The 23,027-nt window shown below is 45.2% G+C and overlaps 1 protein-coding gene across 1 annotated transcript; it reads right to left on the minus strand.

The window, feature by feature from the left end:
• Nucleotides 1–330: 330 nt before the first annotated feature.
• On the minus strand, nt 331–21,861 carry HGFAC (HGF activator). Its single transcript, XM_082238558.1, has 11 exons — nt 21,645–21,861; nt 20,574–20,637; nt 19,069–19,200; nt 14,002–14,112; nt 10,174–10,348; nt 9,754–9,839; nt 8,651–8,903; nt 5,437–5,576; nt 4,865–5,005; nt 2,481–2,629; nt 331–607 (listed from the first exon to the last, which is right to left on the minus strand). Exons 1-11 carry the CDS (start codon nt 21,711–21,713, stop codon nt 416–418), a joined length of 1,512 nt encoding a protein of 503 aa, XP_082094684.1. The 5' UTR covers nt 21,714–21,861; the 3' UTR covers nt 331–415.
• Between the last annotated feature and the right edge of the window lie 1,166 nt (nt 21,862–23,027).

Consider the following 23,027-nt stretch of genomic DNA (forward strand, 5'->3'; position numbering starts at 1 on the left):
CTGATTACAAAACAAACAAGCAAATCCCCAAATTTCAGGTTTTACACAATTGGCTGCAAGGTGTACGTTTCAATTAGATTGTTAGTTTTTAGTTGAATTCTCACCTATGTGAAAATATGTGTGTATATCCTGTATATACGTTCATATAAAAGTTTATAATTTCTATTTCTATTGTCCTTTTTTTTTTTTTTTTAGAATAATGCACATTTTTTGTGGGGTAATGCTTTGGGACCTTTTAAACTGACAGCTTAGGGCTTCATCATCCTTTCATCCAGCCCTGAAACAAGTCCATTATTGTGAAGTACGGTAGGTAGAAAGACATGGCAGAAACAGGTGGAACAGGGTGCCTTTTAATGACAACAGTTAGCATTATAAACAATGATGGTGGCAATCCATAATTTCAGCAAAATGCCCTTCATCTGGGTAAGGAACTACGGCTGCTCTTTTGGAGCCGGTTTATCTTCTCATTTATCCAGTCCACATATTTGGTCACTCTTGTATAAACACCAGGCTTCCTCGCTTTGCCACATCCATCACCCCAGCTGATAATGCCATACAGATAAGATACGCCATCCTTTTCACAGGCCAGGGGGCCGCCAGAATCTCCCTGTTTCGAAGATAAATTTAAGGACAAAAGTATTTCACTATGGTTTCCATTATTTGGAAATATTGGCTCATTTTATTTATCATAGGTTTTGCAAATGACAATCTCTGTGTCTTACGAAATAATTTTGCTTGTTGTAAGCTCAATAACATTGCAAAAGGAGACTAGCTATACGGCTGCAAATAAAACATTTTAAGTGTGTTTTAAGCGCAATATACAATGTGACACTAGATGGCAATGGCGAGCCTTATGGAAAATTCAATGTATTTTTAAACATGCTCTTTTTTTAAAAAAAAAGCAGTTTCAAAGCGGTTGTCAGGGAACTGCCATCGGAGCTAGAGGTGGAGGGAAGGCTCCAGAGGGATGCCGGCGAGGGTCCCAGTAGGGAGAGAGGCAGCCCGTCCGCTGGGGAAGGAAATCAGCGTAACACCAGTAGAGAAGGGGGGCAGATAGGGGAATCGGAGAGGAGGCTCCAAGACTCCTCGCCGGAGACCAGCGGAGAGAGTACGGGTCCTCCGCTGCCCACACCCTCCCTGCGCAGAAGACTTCCGCGCAGGGAGAGTAGGAGGAGACTTGGCGTCAAACAACTTTTATGCTGGAAAAGGTTCAAGAAACGCCCACTGACGGATTCTGCCAGCGACTGAGACAGTCACGATGCTGGAGGCTGTTCAGTCAGAAAGGGTTTAACCAGGTAACCTCGCCAGGAGTGGCGGCAACTTACGCACGAGCAACCCCTAAACCCATTACAGCGGTTTTTATATGTGTCTAGATTCTACCTGGAACACAAGCTGTGTAATAAATTGGAAAAATGTAAATAAGAAAATGGGGACCAAGCATGCTCATATTCCTTACCAGTGTCATAAATTGCCAACAGTGCAGGACACTGATAGGCCTTTCAAAACAATTTCCAGATAGTTTGGGCCAAATAATTAATGCTCATATGGTTGGAGTATTTCCTTGAATATTTGGGCGGGGCCTTTCGGTGCTCACCATTTATAGTGGAATAGTTGTTGGGGGCAGGGGCAGTTGGCATCTTGCCACACAACATTGGCATCCTTCAGCTAGTAGTCAAGAATAATGTACTAACAAACCCTTCCTTTTTATACTACAAAACCCCCAACTTCTATGCAAGATCTGGAGTGGATCCTCAATACTTTCAGTTGTGGGTCAGCCTGAGAAAACTGCAGGACAATAAATTGTTCAGCTCTAACTTAAAACTCCAGGAGGCAATGAAGTGGAATGAGAGGCAAGACCCCAGGCGTCAAAGAACGCCTCCCTTCAGCTCTTCAGCTCCAAACCTGAGGTGCGTCCCTACATGTAGAACTGACATATTTCACTTCAGTTCCTTCTTCACAAAAGAATATCCTCTGGGAACTGGACATTTTTATGATTTGCACCCATGCATTTTAAAAAAGTAAATGATGGAGTTGATAGGACTCATAATAGCACTTAAAATGTGGAATTCTCCAATCTCCAGAGGAGTCAAGTCTATATCTATATATCACACTCTCTATCATTCTGGATTAGTGCAAGAGCATGTACCTGGTTAGGAGTGGTGAGTTCAGATTTTTGAAATGGAGATCTCAATCTCATCTCCACAGTCTACATTTCAAAAGGGATTTATCTCCCATTAAGCAGAGGTGGCCACTCCACTAGGTCGCTCCACCATCCCTTTAAGAAGAGAACTTACACCAAACCCAGTATTTTTTTGCATTCCCTAAGGAAGGGGGAGGAAAGATGTCCTACACAGCCCCCCCAAAACCCCCAAAACAAAGTGTGAGCAAAACAGAAATGCCAAGAGGGATTCCTTGGACTCTCACATTCACATTCACACTCTTGTACAAATTTAATTCAGGCAGAAACTCAATAATATTACCTGGCAGGCGTCCGATTTACCATCAAGGTAACCAGCACAGAACATATTTTCACTAATGTCAGCTCCATAAACATCATAGTTCTGACATTTGTAATCAGGGATGATCGGAACTGATGTTTCTTGCAATACTTTAGAATAGCTGGATGAATCTGTAGAAATAAATTGTATAGAAAACAATTAATTCTAACTAGAGCAGAGTAGATTAACTTGAAGTGTTTAAAGTGCTTTGCCAAGCACTCTCCCAAGGGTTGGATTCAACAGTAGTACTACTCAGAGGAGACCAATCGAAATGAATGAATATGACACTTCCTGACAGTAAGAACTTCCTGACAGTAAGAGCTGTTCGACAGTGGAATTTGCTGCCAAGGAGTCTCCTTCTTTGGAGGTCTTTAAGCAGAGGCTTGACAACCATATGTCAGGAGTGCTCTGATGGTGTTTCCTGCTTGGCAGGGGGTTGGACTCGATGGCCCTTGTGGTCTCTTCCAACTCTATGATTCTATGACAACAGATCCATTTAAAAGGGTCTACTCTGAGTAAAATTTAGTTGGCTACAACCCGGAATAGTTTACATATTTATGTTATGGTTTATATGCTACGCTTTGGCTCAGATGCCCCCAATGTGGTGAACGGAATATTTATGCAAAAATAACAATAATAAAAGTACAATCAGTGCAGTAAATTAAAATAATATAAAATAGCAAAATAAAATGCAGTCACACTAGTTATATATTTGCGAGCTGGATTCATTCTCAGACACATTTTCCCCAGGGTGGTGTAGTGGTTAGAGTGTCAGACTAAGACCAGGAAGACCAGGGTTCAAATTCCTACTCAGTCGTGAAACTCACTGGGTGACCTTGGGCCAGTCCAGCGTCTCTCAGCCTCGTCTACCTGCCAGGGTCATTGTGGGGATTGAATGAGGAGGGGGAGAACAATTTAACCACCTTCAGCTCCTTGGAGAAAAAGGCGAGATATCAGTGCAAACCAACCAACCAACCAACCAACCAACCAACCAACCAACCAAGGAGACAAATAAATACTATTCTCACTTGGAAGCCAGGTTAACTGGCATCCCCACTGCCCATCCTAGTCCAGCTGCTTCAGTTTCGCACCTAGGAGCAAGCCCACCCACAAGCAGCCACCCGGGGGAGTGCCCTCACCCTCATCACACCCCAAAGGAGAAATCCTCGGGGGGGGGGGGGCGCTGTCCCACCAGGGCTGGCCTGCTCAGTCACTCACTGCCCAAAAAACCTGCCCAATAGGCTTCCCCTGGAAACAGCTGTGGCCAAGTTCTAACTCTTGCTCTTCACAGGTGGGGCCGGCAGGCCAAGCCTTATGCAAGACGGGGCTTCAGCAGTGTGCTTAAGCATTTAACTTGACAAATATTCTATTTATTTCTGAGCATTTCACTGAGCCAACTCAGAGAATCGGAAAGGAACATTGAACTCGCAGCCCTACTACTGTAGAATACCCTTCCTACCCTACTACAGTGGTACCTTGGGTTAAGAACTTAATTCGTTCCGGAGGTCCGTTCTTAACCTGAAACTATTCTTAACCTGAGACACCACTTTAGCTAATGGGGCCTCCCGCTGCCACTGTGTCGCCACCAAGCGATTTCTGTTCTCATCCTGAAGCAAAGTTCTTAACCCGAGGTACTATTTCTGGGTTAGCGGAGTCTGTAACCTGAAGTGTCTGTAACCCGAAGCATCTGTAACCCGAGGTACCACTGTACTGTACTCCTGAAGTGACAGAAGGGTGGCATATAAATTATTATTATTATTATTATTATTATTATTATTATTATTATTATTATTATTATTCCTGTATAATCCCATTCACAGTCATGGTTGACTGGCATTGCCTTTTGATCACATAACCATTTCTTTCTGGCCCCTAATTTTCCTCTCCAGCACTTATTTCTTTCCTATAGTTATTCTGAAGGCTCCAATTCCCATTTCTCTCCATATCCACTGGATCATGTAGTAGGCAGAAAGGCAAAGGGCTGCTGTGCAGGACCAGGTGTAGGAAAGAAAAGTCCCTGCGCATTTCAGCCTCTGAGGATTTAGTGGCTATTACAAAAGAGAAACTACATTTTAAAACTGGATGCAATGTCTAGAAAGCAGGTGCCATACTTTATGCTGCACTGTGCTAGAATTCTGCGGCAAAAGTCAAAGGACATTTCAGCAAAACAGAGCTAAATCATGCTGTCAATAAAATAATTAACAGGTGATAATGTGTTCTTGAATTGGCCAAAGAAGTGATTCAGTTGACAAATCATCTGCATGAAGACTAAAGTGATCATAGTTCTAAGTCTTGCCTACTTAGAATATCTGGTTATGTCTCTGGTCAGTATCAGTAGCACACATAAAAGCAACATTCTAACTTACTTTCATGTAAGTGTCCCCATCCTGCAATTTGGCATTTCTGATTATCTGGAAAGGGCATTCCCTTTTCCGGCAGGCAGATTGGTCGAACAAACTGGGACTTCACTGCACAGCGTTGATTCACCTTCTTCAACTTAACCAAAACTGCAAGAGAAAATAGCTTTTTTAAAAAAATCACAGAAAGCTCACTTGATTTTGAAATCATCAAGCAATGACCACACGTGGATGACCCAGCCCTGCGAGTGAAGAGCTGAGATTTCAGGTACTACTTTTTTTGGCCTCTCACCTTTGTTCAAAAAAGCACTTTGCCACTAGGAATGGGTGGAATCATAAAGTTCTGGTTTTTATCAAAAGCTTTCTGCAGCAATGAGAGCAGATCTATTTTGATCTTCCCAAACTTTAGAGTGGATTGCCCTATTGAGGACAACGCTTGCAGTTCAGTCTGGCCAGGCACAGGGAGCCAGAGCTACACTTCCGGTGTCTGATGGGTGGAAGGGATGGCAATATCACTGCCCACTTGGCTGCATCTCAATCCACACACTTAAAACTAAACCAGAAAGAAGAAAAAGGCTCACCTATATCATTTTCAGTTGGGTTGTATACTGTGAAGTCAGGGTGCATGAAGTACTTCTCCACATCAAATTCTTGAGTAACAGCTGTTGTCATATTAAAAAAATGTTGTCCCAAAACAATTCGAATTGTTGACATAAGCGGACTGAAGAAAAGAGGAAAGAAAATGATGAAGAGAATGAGGGTATTAAGCTACATGATGCATTTTAAATATTTTATTCTTATTTATCTGTATATTTGAATGATTTTGTTATGACCTTAACAAATACACTTCCTTCCTTCCTATAGGCAAGGAACAGAATATTATTGTATTATAATATTTAAATTGGCTGACCCAGCAAATAACATTTTGATTGGGGTGTCAGGGTGCCAATGTAACGTTGTGAGTTGCAGTCGTGATGCTATAAGCCAACTGAAACTTAGGCATTAGCCCAGCAGCAGCAGAAGGAATAGCAGAAATGGGCATGACAGCCATGCTCGCCAAATGAAGAGTAACATTTGGTAACACAAGAAACTTGCTTCCAAAAAAACATTTTGTTGTAAGGAAATGAAGGGGGTAATTCAGAATAGCAACTGCTTAAGACAATGTTGTATCACCTCTCCACAAACAAACTGGGAGGAATGCTCAGTAAATGGGTTACCTGGAAGTGACCTTGGTTTGACATAACCTTTGCTTCCATCCTGTGGATTTAGTTCTGCCATTGGGCTGCTGAACTAGTGAGGATGTGCCACACGGATTCCTTCTGATTCGTGTGGATGCAAATGAGATTGCCAGCCACAGTCTTTAACTTATAGCAAGGGACCATAAGACTCTGGGCAGGAAGCGAAGGGCCCTGGGGCAAAGGTGCCTTTTTCACCACCGCTTCCTGTTGAAGGATGTGACCCAGGAGAAGACAGAGACATGTGATGCATGGAGAAGACAGAGACATGCTATAGGGTGACAAAGAGAATGTGGAACTGCTTGACACCTTCTTTGCCTCTGTCTTAACCCAAAAGAAAGCAGTGCTCAACAGAATACATGTTGCAAGGAGGGAGATGCAGCCCAGATAGGAAAAGAACACCTAACTACTTGAAATGTAGAACTCTCCAGGGCATGGTGCACTACACTCAGGGGTACTAAACGAGCTTGCAGATGTAATCTAAGAATTTCTGTCTATAATCTTTAAGAAATATTGGAGAACAGATTAGGTTCCTGCCAAGTGGCAGCAGGCAAAGGTGAATAAATACCAACTAGTCAGCTTGACACTGATACCAGAAAAGGTCCTGGATAAATGGTCAGTCTGTGGGCACTTAGAAAAGGATGCTGTGATTACTAAGAAACAATCTTATTTCTTTTTTTGATAGAGTTACAGGATTGGTGGATCAGGGCAATGGTGTAGACATGGCATTTCTTGATATTCTGGTGGAGAAGCTGGTGAAATGTGGACCGGATGAGGTAATTGTTAGGTGGATTGTAGCTGGTTGACTGGCCAAACCCAAAGAGTGTTTACAAATGTTTCCTCAACATATTGGGAAAAAGTGACAAGTGGGGTGCTGCAGGGTTTTGTCCTGGGCCCATTGTTGTTCGGCGTCTTCATAAAGACTTGGGTGAAGGACTTGAGGTGATGCTCATCCAGTTTGCTGATGATCCTCAGGGTCCCTTCCAACTCTACAATTCTATGACACCAAACTGGGAGAGATAGCTAATGCTGCAGAAGACACAATGGGGATTCAATATGACCTTGACAGATTGGAGAACGAGGCATGAAAAACCAGCTGCACAAATATGACGTGGGGGACACCTGGCTTGCCAGTAGTACATGTGAAAAGTGTCTAGGGATCTTAGCAGGCTGCTTGCTTAACATGAGTCAACAATGTGATGCAGCAGCAAAAAAGCTAATTCTATAATAGGGTGCATCAACAGAAGTATAGAATCCATGGAAGTAATAGTCCAGCTCTATTCTGCCTTGGTCAAACCACACCTGGAGTACTGTGTCCAGTTCTGGGCACCACAATTTAAGAAGGATATTGACAAGCAGGATTGTATGCAGAGTAGGGTGACCATGAAGATAGAGGGTCTGGAAACCAAGGCTTGTGAGGAGCGGTTGAGTTGGGTATGTTTAGTCTGGGAAAGGGGAGACTAAGAGGAGATATCTGAGCCATCTTCAAATGTCTCAAGGGCTGTCACATGAAAGACGGAGCAAGCTTGTTTTCTTCTGCTCCAAATGGTAAGATCCAAGCCAATGGCTTCACGTTACAAGAAAGGAGATGCCGATTAAACATCAGAAAGAACTTTCTGATGGTAAGAGCTGTTCGACAGTGGAACAGACTTCGTCAGACGGTGGTGGACTCTCCTTTAAGCAGAGGTTGGATGACCATCTGCCATGAATGCTTTAGCAGAGGTTCCTGCAGTGCAGGGGGTTGGACTAGATGACCTTTGGGCTCCCTTCCAACTTTACAATTCTATGATTCTAGATTTAAACCGTAGAATATGTAACGTCAGGTATGCAGCAGATAAAGACATGACTGGGTCAAAAGTGGGGTTGCATCCCTAAAGCCCTGTGCATAGTGCCCAACGTTGCTCTTTGGAAGCCCCATTGTTCAGGAGATCATTGGAGCTGACAGAGAGCTGCGTGTGGCACTTTGAAGCATCAGAGTTTCAAAGCAATGCACACACATCTCTGCAAGTACCGACAACCAGCTGGTCCCCTGATGATCAGCAGAGAGCTGTGAAAGGAGCTTTAAAGTCCTGACAATCAGCAGTTTGTTGGGACTCCAAAGTGATGCACATCATACTTGTGGTCAAACTTGGCCACAGAGCGTGGGGAAAATAAGGATCCACCTGCCAGCCAGTTTCAGTTCCCCCCGCCTCTGATAGATGGGAGTTGGGTTTCGCTATATTCCCGGCATTGCTTCTTTAATATAACATCAGCTGCACCTTCTGGGAATTGCTTTTTATTTATACTTGCTGTTCTAAACTGCTAAATACTGTTTCAAAATATAAAAAGTTCTGAGAGTCCCATTATATAAAACACAATTCCTTTACAGTCTTTGTGATACCTGCAGGCTAGTGCACATGCTAAGAAGCACATGCTAAGAAGGTTCTGAGCATTAGGGATTCTTGCCTCAAACTTCATTCCATCTTCGCTCAGGGGTCTCACATGAAACATTTTGTTTGATTTAAAAGCGGTTTGAGGCACGTGCAGTGAATTTCAGATGAAATCAAAGCATAGGCTCTACCTATCAGCAAAACAATGTGCAGCTGTCACCACCCAACAAGAACGAAGAAGGCTTCCAGCACAGAAATTTCTCCCAACATATATGCTGGCCAGCCAGGGATGTGACCCTGGCAAGGAGGAAGACCCTCCTGTAATTCTGGGTCTTAAGAAGTTTCGCTTCTTATGTCTTCTCCCACATAAACTCTGGACCACGGCAAAGTCATCAAAAGTTTCCGGGGGTGGGGGTGGGGGTGGCGGCCGCCTTCTTCTGCTCCCTGAGTGAAGAACAGACATATTTAATCTTTTACCCATTTTTACTACTGAATCTTTACTATTTACTTTAAATAGCTACAGAAATATGATTACAAGGCAAAGAGCTCTTTTCTGGTTATGGCGTCTTCAGAGTGGCGTAGCAGAAGTGGAGCAGCTTAATTTAGGCTGCATCTTCTCATTCTGGGCGTTTCCTGCTTGCTGCTCAAGCTGATGCCATCCCACTAACATCAGAGTCCGAAACTGCATAGGAGGGGTAGAATCACCCTGCTTATGTCATTCCTAGTTCAGCCTTTGATGTTAGCATTGTGCTTCCCTTCCCTGTGGTACTATGTTCCTTTGTTGCTGGACTTGGGTTGGATTGGGCCATTTTATTCATACTAGTGAGTAGGGTCTCAAACTCAAGCACTTATCAGCCAGATGCACGCCAGTCCTTCAGAGCCATATCATGCGCACACAACATTATACAAATCCATCTCTTCGTCTCTCAGTCCTTCCCCTGGAGCAGAACTTGGGCAGGCTGAATGCCCCAAGTCAGCCTTGCATGAGAACTGACACAGTGGGCACAGAAGTCTTTAAGGATTCATCTTTACAGAACAGCAGCAGAACATGGTCTGGAGAGGAAGGGGAGGCATATACTGGGCTGGGCTGGGGGAAACAGACAGGACTATCTATGGAGCTGTTGTACCAGCTGTTATCTGCTCCAGAACATTCTGACCTTAAACATAAGAAATGGCACGTGACCTGTATATGGAAGGGGAAAGAGACTTGTTCCTCCCTTACATTTACTAATTTCACTTCTTCCTTTGCATATGCTAACTTCAAAAAGCCCCATGGATGCAAAATGTTACTTACGACATAAAGTAACATTGCAGTATTCCCAAGATACTGAGTTTTCTTTGACTGTGTAGCACCATGGCTCCTTGTCTTCATCTGGGTTTCTAACGCAGTGGGGAAGGAAAAACATTTGCCCCTTAATGTTTGGTGAACATTGCTTTTGTCACTATCCCCACCATTTTTTCCTCTTATGCAAGTCTGGGCTTTCTTCATATACCTTCAGTTCTAAACCCAATTTTCTCTCTGGTTTCTGTCTGCATCATTCCAGTGGCTTTGCTAACACACAATACCGCACATCTATCAAAGTAGAGAAGAATATGTGTGCATGTGCGTATATGTGTGCAATCAGAGAGTCACTGGGGTGAGAACCAGGGTGTAACCCACAAATGTCTCTATTTTTACTTGTATTTTCCTCTTTCTACCAGCTAATTTTCTTACCGGCAGTATGAATGTGGTCCCAGTCCCAGCTGCACAGGATTTTCAACTATGTCAGCATGAATCTCTTGGTAAAGGAGATCTGAATTCCATGGCAGACAATTATCTCCAGAAATTGTCTTTTTCTCAATGCCCCTGTAGTCTGTCCCATTACCAGAATAGCAAAGTTGGCTAGGACCTGGATAAACATACAGAAGTCTTAAGTAAACATCTGCTAGCATAACATTATCCACTTATTTCTGTGAGAGGGTGGCGCTGTGATCTAAACCACTGAGCCTCTTGGGCTTGCCAATCAGGAGGTCGGCAGTTTGAATCCACACAATGGGGTGAGCTCCCGTTGCTCTGTCCCAGCTTCTGCCAACCTAGCAGTTCGAAAGCACACCAGTGCAAGTAGATAAATAGGTACTGCTGTGGCGAGAAGGTAAACCGTGTTTCTGTGTGCTCTGGTTTCTGTCACGGTGTTTCATTGCGCCAGAAGCAGAATGCTAGTCACATGACCCTTTCCACAGCCACATGTCTGTGGAAAAATGCTGGCTCCCTCGGCCTGAAAAGCAAGATGAGTGCCACACCCCATAGTCGCCATTGACTATGTCCAGGGGTCCTTTACCTATTTACAGTGCTTTTTTTCTGGGAGGACGCTGGGGTACGCATACCCCTAAACATTTTGTGAATCTAAGTTTGAACTCATTGAGGGGCAGTATTTCAATATGAGTAGGAAAATGAGAGTACCCCTAAACATTTTTTTAAGAAAAAGAGCATTGCCTATTTACCTTTTACCTATCCACTTATTATTTACACACACACGTGTTTGTGTACTACTTTTATATCCTGCCATTCTTCCAAGGAGCTCCAGGTGGCGTGCAGTGATCTCTCTCTCTGCATTTTGTCATGACAACAGTCCTGTGAGGTAAGTCAGGCTGGGAGATAGTGACTGGCTCAAGGTCGGCAGTGAGCTTTATGGCTATTTTAACCTTGGTCTCCCACTTCCTAGCCCAACACTCCAGCCACTGGTTCTCTCTTGATCCATATGGGCAGTTGGTCTACACATTATTCTGTTAGTGATAACAGTGGCATAGCGCGGTTTGCCAGTACCCAAGGAAAGGCAATTATTGCGCCCTCTAACCCATGGTTCCTGTCAGGGCTGGATGGAGGCAGTGGTGGTGGTGGGGAAGTATCTTCCCAGCAAGGAAAGAAGAAGAAGAAGAAGAAGAAGAAGAAGAAGAAGAAGAAGAAGAGGAGGAGGAGGAGGAGGAGGAGTTTGGATTTGATATCCCGCCTTTCACTCCCTTTAAGGAGTCTCAAAGTGGCTAAAATTCTCCTTTCCCTTCCTCCCCCACAACAAACACTCTGTGAGGTGAGTGGGGCTGAGAGACTTCAGAGAAGTGTGACTGGCCCAAGGTCACCCAGCAGCTGCATGTGGAGGAGCAGAGACGCGAACCCAGTTCACCAGATTATGAGACGACCGCTCTTAACCACTACACCACACTGGCAAGGAGGAGGAGGGGAGGAGACAGTGGCTGCAGCCATTATTATTATTGTTGTTGTTGTTATATTTTAACATTTCTACATCACTTGATTGGCTTTTTAAAAAAACCAAACCCTCAGAGTGGTTTGTTTTTCTTTTGGAATTCCCCCCCCCCAACTTTGTGCCCAGGGCAACAGACCCTCTGACCTCCCATGCTACACCACTGAGTGATAAGGCAAGCTTGTGTTGGAAATGACCCAAGCTGCTTCCAGAAAAACTGGGAAACATTTTGGAATATTGAGGTGATCCAAATTTGTCCTACTCCCCCCCCCACATCTCAATGTGACCCTATTTCCACCCACTCCCTCTTCACCACACCCTGATTTCTTCAGCCATCTTCTCCTTTCAACTCTATTTTCTGGGCCACCACTGTTGATGGTGGACCTGGCTGTAGGCCACTGGGAGAGAACACCATTGCCTTCACATTGCAGCAGCCCTTGGTGAAGCTACATTTCCCAGGGCAGGGCCCCTTGTGCACAGTACACAGCTTGGATAGAATGGATCCTGTTCTCACTATAAGCACACCTGACTGCCCAAGGAAAGGTGATGCCGATGGTATCAGCCCCAGCTGAAACCTATGACCCACTCTCTTCTTTTGCAATATGTCTGAAGAACTATGAATGGCAAGCATGGTGTAGTTCTGTTGCTTTGTTGAGTATTTAGCAAACTCTGAGAATTGAGCAGTTTTATTTCACCATGTTTGCCTAAAAATGTATCTCTGTTCTTGCAGCTGTTCTTAGTCTTACTACTTTTCTCCCTTTTAAAGCATTAAATTCTGCTGGATTTTGCCACCTAGTGGTAAACAATAAGAGCTGCAGTTTATTATCTGTAAAGTTTCACATCATCTGCACAATATTTACCGGTAATTTTTTTTAATGATCTTTTGTCTTTTGTGGATGAACAGTGAATATGACAATGAAACTACAAGGACTTCAGGGCAGCTTGGGTCGTGGTGGTAGTGGGTTTTCCTCTGTTTTTTTGGCCCTCTTTACAGCAGGGGTTTAGATGATAGCCAAAGGGAGAGCAACTGTGTCAGCTAAGGTGCTGAAAAAGCAAGTTAAATGTGATGGCCCAACACAGTGAATGAAGAGTAAAATGGTCATTGGAAGAAGCAAATATCTGGTTATCTAGCTAGACTACTTGCCCAGCCTAATCAGTTGCTATTTTGTCCACCATACTATAGAAAAAGCATGAAGTTGCTGGCTTGGTGGCAAAGAGGGGTTATTTGAATCCAACCTACTCCAGTTTCTAGACCATCTGACAAGGTTGGACATATGGGATAGTTCTGGAAGTCAACCCTATGAGGAGTGGGGAAAGCATGGCTGCTACCCACGCCACCCCACCCCCTGTCCCTACCCCACCTCCTGCCATTCGCTAGAGTGTTTGTCTAGTAATCTAGCCAGCCTTTCCTTGTAGCCTATCTGTCCAAGTTAAGTCTGCCCCTAAAAGCTTAGCCATTTTGTTTTTTCTCTCCCAGCTTGAGACAAAAAGTCTGCTATCTCTCTCTCTCTTTCAACTCTCATTCTGTAAGTAGTTCCTTTCAAGATAAATCTTTTCCTGCATGAATAAAGCCTTTGAACTCCAAAAACATTAGTGATAATTTCAATCTCGTTCACTTGAGCTGCAAGCTCTCCTAACACTAGAAAAGGTAGACCTTGCCGTAGGCATGCATGCATTGGGACAGACTACATGGGACTGCCTTTGAACACAACTTGAGAACTTTAACTGGTACAGAATCCAGCTGCTCAAGGTGCTTACCACGTTAGTCAAAGCATATGACATAAACTCTATACCAGTTGCACAGGTTGTCAGGATGCTCCTGGGCCCAATTCAAAGTCCTGGTTTTGGCTTCTAAAGCCCTAAATGGTTTAGAGTCAGGTTAGTTAAAGGGCTGATTACTTCTATATGGTCTTGACTATGCCTTAAGATTGGCATCAGTGGCCCCGCTTGGTAGGTTTTAAATACTATATTGTAAGCCATGTTGAGAAGTCAGAGCAGATAAAGGCTCCTGCAAAGCAGCCTAAAAATAAACATGAGTAAATAAAATGTCCATATTGACAGACAAGCTGTGCCACAAGAAAGGGCAGCAAGAGTCCAGAGTTCCAATAATTCTAAATCTAGTCCATTCAGCTCTGGGAATCAAGCATCAAGGAGCAGAGAGCTGTTTATCAAATTCCAAAACAAAATTTATGAATACCTCATAGAAGGGTCCTGGATATAGCATAAGGCTCGGTGAATGAGGCCTAAATTCTGTGGAAGGAAATAAGTCAAAGAGCCAAACTGTGTGAAAGTTGAATACAACTCACCAACATTGCAGTGTTTTCCTGCCCAGGGTGCTTTGCAGTCACAGACTGTTTCGTTAGTGAAGACAATCTTCTTGCAAGTACTACCATGGGGACATGGATTGACGGTGCAGCCTGCAAGGTGAAGCAGAGGACTTATCCACACTGACCTTTTGCCCTGCTCTGTCCAGGCAGAAGCCTGCACTTTAATGCTCCGTGTCCAAGCATTTCCTACCCCCCACCCCAGTTTCCCCCACAAAAACTCGCTCTTTAAAGCTGAATCGGAGCAAATGTCAATTCAGGTTTTCCACACATTGATGTTTGCTCCAGTTGAAGGTTTGTCCACACTTACCTTTCCTCTGCTCTTTCTGAGCATGGATGCAATTTAAAGTTCTGTGTCTGAGCAACCTCTCGCTTTTCACTCTTTAAAGTTCAGTTGGGGCAAATGTCAATCCATGGAAAACCTGAATTGACATTTAACCTTTAAAGAGCGGGTTTTAAAGCTCCAGAGCAAGAAAAAGGATGCTAGGACACTGTTAAGGAAAAATCTGGGTGTGAGGCTGCTCAGTCACCCAGCTCGTCGCAGTGGCGTAGCGTGGGTTCTCAGCACCCGGGGCAAGGCAAGTAATTTGCGCTCCCTAACCCGTGGATTTTAGCACTCGAGTCTCTTCCGCGCCCCCCCAGATGTTGCGCCAGGTGCGGCAGGCCCCCCCTGCACCCCCCACGCTACGCCACTGCTCCCACCACAAGTCTTCAGGACAGCCATCCGAAGGCTGGCGCGGGGAGAAGGTCTCTCCGCCCCACCGCCAGGCTTCGGAGCAGCCTTCCGAAGCCTGGCGGCGGGAGGAGGTCTCTCTGCCCCACCGCCAGGCTTCGGAGCAGCCTTCTGAAGGCTGGCGGCGGGAGGAGGTCTCTCCGCCCCACCGCCAGCCTTCGGAGGAGGTCCGAGGACAGTGGGGAAGATGCGCTGCGCTTCCCCGCTGTCCCGGAGATTTCCCTATGGATTTTCGTCTTGCGAAGGGCCGGCCAAACGCGCCCCCCCCCCCAATGTTGCGCCCGGTGCGGCTGGCACCCCTGGCACCCCCCACGCTACGCCACTGGCTCGTCGGGCAGAGCCCGCGGGTCCCTGCGGAATAAAGGAAGGAGTCCAGCCAACCAGAGCAAATAGCTGTAGACCAAAGTTTCTTGTGCAATAGGTTTAAAGAGCAAATTTTGAACCCCAAGGATGGGGTGACAAAGACTTTTAAAACTTTCCCACCACATCCCAGAATACAGTTGGAAGGGGAGGGGTTAACCTTGGCAAACATGTCCAGACCAGTCCTTGGTACAAGATTAGCATAAGCAGACATGGGAGGGCAAGACTCAGGTATAAGATGAGCATAGACAAATATGTCTTAAGTTCCCACCACCCAAAAGTACAATAGAAGTTCCTTTGTGTGTCTGGAGCCTGAGGCAAGTCAGGTGATGAGATTTGGCTTCCTTTGGCTAACAATTTTCACCTCTGAGAACTTCCTGGAGTCCTTTTTGAAGGGGGAAATAGCTTTGGAATGGGGGGAACTGGGAAAGGAGATGATTTTATATTATTTTTAAAGTTAGGTGACTTCCCTGAGCTGTCAAGTTGGAAGGATATATTCAGGCATAATATTTGTAATATTTAACTTTAAAGATGTGCCCCCCCCCGTAATTTCCGTAACAACACAGAGCATTAACGTGTGAACCTCTGCCTGGAAGGTAAGCCTTAACATGCACACAATACCCACAGAAATGGCCTAAAGTGTTTTTGTGATAAATGCTGAGGCGCACATTACTAGTAGGAAAATCCAAAGGTGAATTAAAACTGGACCAACCCCATGTTATCCCCAGAGTCTCATAGAATACATATAGAGATTGAGATATATAATGTCAGTTGAATTCTAACTGGAATAGAATAATGTCCTTCCTGGAAAATACTTTAAAAATCCAAAAGACTCAGGGAGGAGGAAACTCAGTGGCTGCACCATGATTGACCATGAACACACCAAAACAATACAGTGGTCCCTCGGTTGAAGAGCAGCCCTGTTTATGAATTATTTGGTATACGAATTCAGCAAAACCGGAAGTAGTGTCCCGGTTTGCAAACTTTACCTTGGTCTACAAACAGAAGCTGAATGATGGAAGGGCACCGGCGAGGGGAGGCCTCATTAGGGAAAGTGCACCTTGGTTTAAGAATGGCTTTGATTTAAGAACGGACTTCCAGAACGGATTAAGTCCGTAAACCGAGGTACCACTCTCTCTCTCTCTCTCTCTCTCTCTCTCTCTCTCTCTCTCTGTGTGTGTATACACAGGGTGACTTTAACAAAATATTTTCCCCCTCTCCTACTCCGCTCACCCCATTTTATTTTCTTTTTTGCAAATTAATTTTTTAGTGATTTTCAGTATACATACCTACATTCATAAATTACACATATATAGGTTACATATTTAACTTAGGTGCTATCATGCCTCTGAGTTCCCTCCATTTCTTTGGTAAGTATCAAATAAAGTTCTAATGTTGCGTACTTTATATATCATATTTTCAACTACACGCTGTAAGAGTTATTCCAACCCTACCAGTGTCTTCAAAGATTTACAATTGTTTCTTATATACATCAAATATTTACTCCAATTTTCTCGAAACTTCTGCTCACCCCATTTTAATTTAATATTTACGTTTATAAGCTTGCTTTTCCTCCCAAGGAGCTCAGTGTGATTCACGTAGGCCTTTCCCACCCCTCACCCTATTTTCCACACCACCGGCCAGAAAGCAGCAGTCCCCTCCATGTGGGCACACACAAAGCTCTGTACGCATATGCATACACATGCACACACTGCTTATAGGCAGCAGCAGCAGCAACCCGCAACCCCTATTTCAGGCACACAATTCCGCTGCACTATTTAGTCTCCTCTCCCCCCCCCAGGGGTGAACAAAGGCTAACCAACACTCTGGGCGGGGGAAACCGCTGGCTGCACATGCGTTGCGCCGCTGCGTATGATGCATGTGTGGTGTCACTACATACGATGCATGCATGGCATTGCTACGTAGGGCGCATGTGTGGCGTCACTACGTACAATGCATGTGTGTGACACCGCACATGTGTTGTACATAGCAGTTTGCTGCCGGCACCACCTGAACATCGTACGGACAGTGGCGGGATGCTCTGCTCACGGCTGCAGTGTTAGTGGACCGATCCTCCAATTGTGGCTGTAACGGCGACGGAGGGCTCCCACCGCCATCCGCAGGGCGCTCGGGCGGCGCCGGTGGCAAACTGTTATGTACAGCGCATGCGTGAGACACCGTGCATGCGTTGTACGTAGTGGTTTGCTGCTGGCACCGCTCAAACACTGTACGGACTGTGGCGAGATCCTCTGCTTGCAGCTGCGAACGGAGGATCCTCCACATGCGGCTGCGGTCCCACGATGGCTACTCATGCCGCCGCGCCCAGGGGTGGTGGGGCGAGCACCACACGGGGTGCCTTCTTGTCACCCCTCCAGACATGGCACCCAGGGCGCACCGCCCCCCGCCTTCCCTGCAGCACCATTGCCCCCCCAACACACGCACATTGCCAAAGAATAAACGGACATAAATCTGACATCAGGAATCACAAAACAGAGAAACCAGTAGGAGAACACTTCAATCTCCCGGGACATTCTATACAAGATCTCAAAGTAGCTGTTTTACTACAAAGGAATTTCAGAAATAGACTGGAAAGAGAAGCTGCTGAATTGCAACTCATTACCAAACTTAAAACCATGGAGAGACCTGGTCTGAACAGAGACATTGGATTCTTATCTCATTATACATGACTAAGCCATGTTTCACCTTCTCACCCCTTGCCTTTTCCTGTAAGACCTATTGCAGTCGTTAAGAGTCATCAACAGGCTCATCTCAGCTATCTGCCTATCTCCCATTCCCACCACCCTTCTGAGTAATACCCCTCCCCGCCTTCTCACTATATAGAAGGATCTGGCAACTTCTGTTTCAGTGTATCTGAAGAAGTGTGCATGCACACGAAAGCTCATACCAAGAACTAACTTAGTTGGTCTTTAAGGTGCTACTGGAAGGAATTTTTTTATTTTGACTATGGCAGACCAACACGGCTACCTATCTGTAACATTGCAGAGTGTCTGTCCTAAGGTGACTGAAACAGCCACTTCACAGAGGCAATCAGCGGGACGTGCTATTTCCTGATTTTTTTGAAAAGAGAGGAGGAAGTGCACAGCATTTCTGGTTGTCTATCCCTTCTTGCAGGCAAGGAAGGTGGTGCTGCAGTTCAGAAAGGCTTTAAACCCTTTCCTCCTTCTTCCCCCTCTCCATAGCACCAATGATCCTTCCCCACTTTGCCAAGAGGGAGAAAGGACCACTTCCCCCTGTAGCCTTTTTAAAGTGACTGTGGCTTGGTTGGGGAGCCGGGTGAGGAAATATAAACCCAGGAGAGGGCAAAGAAGCAAAGGGCCTCATCCAGCACCTCCTCCTGCCCATTGGGTGGATGCCACCTTCCCAAGGGGCAGCTCTTCAAACATAGGGAGGCTGCCAATGGAGGCAACGCCATGGGACTCCCATGTGTGGAGCAGGGCAGAGGCAGGGGGTGCAAAAAATGATTGTGCATTGAGAAATTCATTTGTGAAGGCAGGACCATCAACTAGTCAGAAGTGGTGCCCATGATCTGGTACAAAACCATTTAAATTGTTGAATAACTTTTAGCACTTTTGGTCAAATTCAACCTGTGAGCAGCACATTATCCAGAAAGTCCAGTCCAGTCCAGTTATTAAGGATTTGAAAACTGAAAAGGAGGTGAAGAAGATAAAATCCTTTCAGGAAACTTAAGAGAATACTTGAATATTACTATCATGCAGCCACTTCACAGATTACATTTTAAGATGCATACCTTTTAATTGCTGTAAGTGATTTAAGGCTGAGAGTATGACTTCTTCACTACTCTTTGCATTATTTAATCCAGTTCAACTTCTGTGTCTCAATCATTTTATTTTTTTATCATTTCACTGGACTACATATAAACGGATTAGCAAACATACTAAAATAAAGCATGCAGTATAGAAGCTGTATAGAAATACCTGTGTGCTGTGCATATTGGCAGTTAATTAGGTTGTTAACGCATGTGCATTTCTGCACTATCCCTTGGTAGATTCTTGGCCAGCTTTCTCCAGTTGCAAAATATTCATGCAGAGTTTCATCAAAGCATTTTTCTGCAGTTTTTTTAAAAAAATGCAAAAGAGCACATTAAGCCTTATTCTTAAATTATTTTTATTTTTATTTTTGCTATAAAAGAAATATTGCTGGAGACCATATGAAGATGTTCCTGCCTCCAGCCCATCAGGTCCATCACCATGACCAACCAGGTGCCTGTGGGGAAACCTGCAAACAGGACCTTCTCTCCTTCTGTGGTTCCCAGCAGGCCCATGTGCAGCTTGTCTGAGGCCCGCGGAAGGAGCAGGGGCGTAGCTAGCTGCTCTGGCACCCAGAGGGGCAGGGCGAGCTGCCCACAGGGGTACTGCAGCAATCCACGCATGTGGGCGCCGCACAGGGTCAGCATGGCGATCCGTCTGGGGGGCGGCGTGGTGATCTGCGCAGGGGGGTGGCTCGGTGAGCTGCCCACGGAGTCTGCCTGGTGGACGCAAGCCCCACGCTGCCGTTTCGGGCAGCGCGGGGCCCCGAGCCATTACGTTACTCTCAAGAGAGACGTGTGGCTTGAGCACGCTGGAGGCCAGGCGGTAAGTGCCAACCCCTGCGGTGTGCCATTCTGTCACCCCCCTCAAGGATGACATCCGGGGCAGACCGCACCCCCGCGCACCCCTTCCTACACCCCTGGGAAGGAGTCTTGTTAGAATAAAGTATAAACTCAAGCAAAAAAGCAGCCGGTCCCTGGCACTCCACTCTAGGTGCCCCCTCCCCTCTACATGGGCCTGGTTCCCAGCAATGCGTGTTCAGAAGTATGCTGCCTCCGACCTCCAAGAGCATAAATGATGAACCCTAATATTTTTCCAGTGAGTAAATTACAGCAGGAAGTTCATTATATTGGAGGGACTGCAGTATATTGGGCATATGTCGCCCACCGCCATGAGGTTCCTAGTAGCAGAGAGACTATCCATTTCCATAGCCATGAATAATGTGGGCGAACCAGAGCTGGGAGCAGAATTGAGGGATGCAAGCACCTCAAGTGAATTGAAGACCTCCTCAGCCCAGCCAGAGGTGCTGCAGAGGAGAAGCAGTGAGGAGGTCACCTCCCAGCCCTGCGAGGTCTTGGGGTGCCACCTTGTGGCAAGGAAGGCAAAGTTGCTGACCCCCCTTCTCATATTGTGAGAACTAAGCAGGATGGCTCTCGCTGAGAATCCAGCCTCAGGTGCAACCAGTTTGCCATATCAATTCAGCTGGATCATGGAAATAACCTTTGGAATCACATCTTGGAATCCATCTTGGAAGCCGTCCAGCAAACAATTTTACATGCTGTGAAAACAAGCTAGACAAGGAAGGAAGGAAGGAAGGAAGGAAGGAAGGAAGGAAGGAAGGAAGGAAGGAAGGCTTAGTTTGTTTGGGAGGCACATTAAAGCATCTTTGGTACCTCTGGAGTGATGAACTTCATGTCTGGATTCTCCTGGCTCAGTGCCAGAACTCTTCCTTCCTTCCTACAAATAAAACAATGAAGAATAAGTTTGCTTTTATAGAGGATTTTCCCAATACAAAGTTCCTATTGGCAGAAGAGCAGCCAGGGATTGCCTTTTAAAAACAACTCAATCACCTGAGGCAGCAACCTATGGCAGCTTTTAGTTTCTGCCTTTTTCTCACAGACATAAACCTTGCAATAGGCCTATTAATAATACATTTGGGAATGCCTTGCAGTTGGGAGCCCTGTTCAACATCTATATAAAGACGTGGATGAAGGATTTGAGGGGATAATCCTATAATTTGCACATGACACCAAACAAGAAGGGATGGCAAATGCCAGAGAAGACAGAACGAGGATTCAAGATGACATTTACAGATTGGGGAACAGAGCCCAAACTAACAAAATGAATTTCAATAGGGGCAAATGTTATACACTTAGGCGCAAACAAACAACTGCACAGATATAAGATGAGGGGCACCTTGCTTGCCAGTAGTACAAGTGATAAGGGTCTTCGTAGGCCACAATCTTAACATGAGTCAACAGGGGGATACAGTGGCAAAAAATAGCTAATATTATTCTAGGTTGCATGAAGAATAGCATCAAGGCAAGGAACAGTTCCACTCTATTCTTCCTTGGTCAGGCCCCACCTGGATTACTGTGTCCAGTTCTGGGCACCACAATTTAAGGATAGTGACAAACTGGAAGGTGTGCAAAGGATAATTTAGATGACATTCCTGCACTGCAGGGGGCTGGACTAGATGACTCTCAGGTACCTCCCAACTCTACAATTCTATGAAAGTCCTCCTTGAGCCTATGCTCTGGCCTCCAGTTTCAGGGCAGCCATGCTTAATGTTCTTTGTTGCACTTTTTAAATGCAGTGTACACCAGTGCCAAAACACGTTTCGGTTTCGGGACATTTACAGCACATTTACTAAGGAGTATGTTCTTTAAATATTGGTGGGGCATACTTCTAAACAAGCAGATTTATGATAATGTTGTGGGAAGAAAATGAAGAGGCACACTTACCATTCGCTCAGGAGCACTGCTTAACGCCAAAGAGAGGGTAACAACCATGGAGCAAATGTAGACTTTCATATTTCACCTTTTTATTTCTATTTTCTTTTCTTCTTTTGCAACTCCTTGTAATTTTCCTGGAGGAGTGGGCCTTCCAGTGTCTGAAAATCCAGAGTGGGAAGTCTAATCAACATTGGGGCTTATGGAAACCCCCTGCGTTAGAGAGTATGTTTGACTTTTTAAGCAATCACTCATTCAGCAATGTTAATAAGTAATGTGTTTGTGTACAGAGGTAAATATTGGTTTCAGAAACGTTTCGGGGAAAGCACACACAAAAAGTAGGCCCAAGGAGGGACTAAATATGCTGCATCCTGATCAGTTAAGAATTTGGGTTAGTTCCCATTTGGGCTGATTAATATTTCCCCAAAGTTTCCATACCTTTCCCTTATTTGTCATACTCCCAAATAACCAGCAGTGAACAGGAAATCTGGACTGGTATTTAGATCCCCAGGTTTTTTAATAGAGTTCATGCCAAATCTATGAGAGTCTATCCTTATTTATTTATTTATTTATTTATTTATTTAGCACATCCCTAGATCTCAGGGCAGTTCAGCTGAGAAAAACACAAAATACATAATAGATAATTCAGGAGAGAAACAATTGGGTCCAAGTACTGACATTCCAATGTGTTGTGAAATCTATTTTACTTTGTTCCCCCCCACTTTACAACAGGCTTCCTCCACCTCAGCCCTCCAGATGCTTTGAGACTACAATTCCCATCATCCCTGACTATTGGTCCTGCTAGCTAGGGATCATGGGAGTTGTAGGCCAAAAACATCTGGAGGGCCGAGGTTGAGGAAGCCTGCTTTACAATGTACCGGTAAATGGATTTAATGGTGGAGGTGAACTCCTGTTTGGAAGGCAGACGGATGACATTCATAGATGGTTTCAATGTCACGGTTACAGTTTACGTAGCAAAGATTCAGGTTTGGTCTTTTCTCTTTTATTGGGTTTGGGTGGTAATCAGAACTCGAACGAATCACTTTTATTAGGAAAGACATCAGACTAAGCTTGGTCCCAGTGGGACATTATGCGATTGGGATGCCCTTTCCCTTGTGGAGATTGGTGACTCCACTGAGTTTGTTGGTGGCATCAAGGAAGGAATCTGTGGTGTTGGAGTCCATGCAGCGGTGACCCCTCAGAGTTTTTGGTTCTCTGGACTTTGCTCAAGCTGATGCCCATGTGCAGCGCTCTTCCCCCAGGAAAGGCAGCCAGAAAAGACTTTTGCTTCACCCATAGCCACAGCCTTGGATTTGAGCAGAAACCAGACATTGCTCTCCTTCACAGCAGACAGCCTGCTTCTTCCTCCAACTTCTAGCTTACACCCACCCACCC

The sequence above is a fragment of the Podarcis vaucheri genome, assembly GCF_965113315.1.
Source record: "Podarcis vaucheri genome assembly, chromosome: 9".
Taxonomy (NCBI): Eukaryota; Metazoa; Chordata; class Lepidosauria; order Squamata; family Lacertidae; genus Podarcis; species Podarcis vaucheri.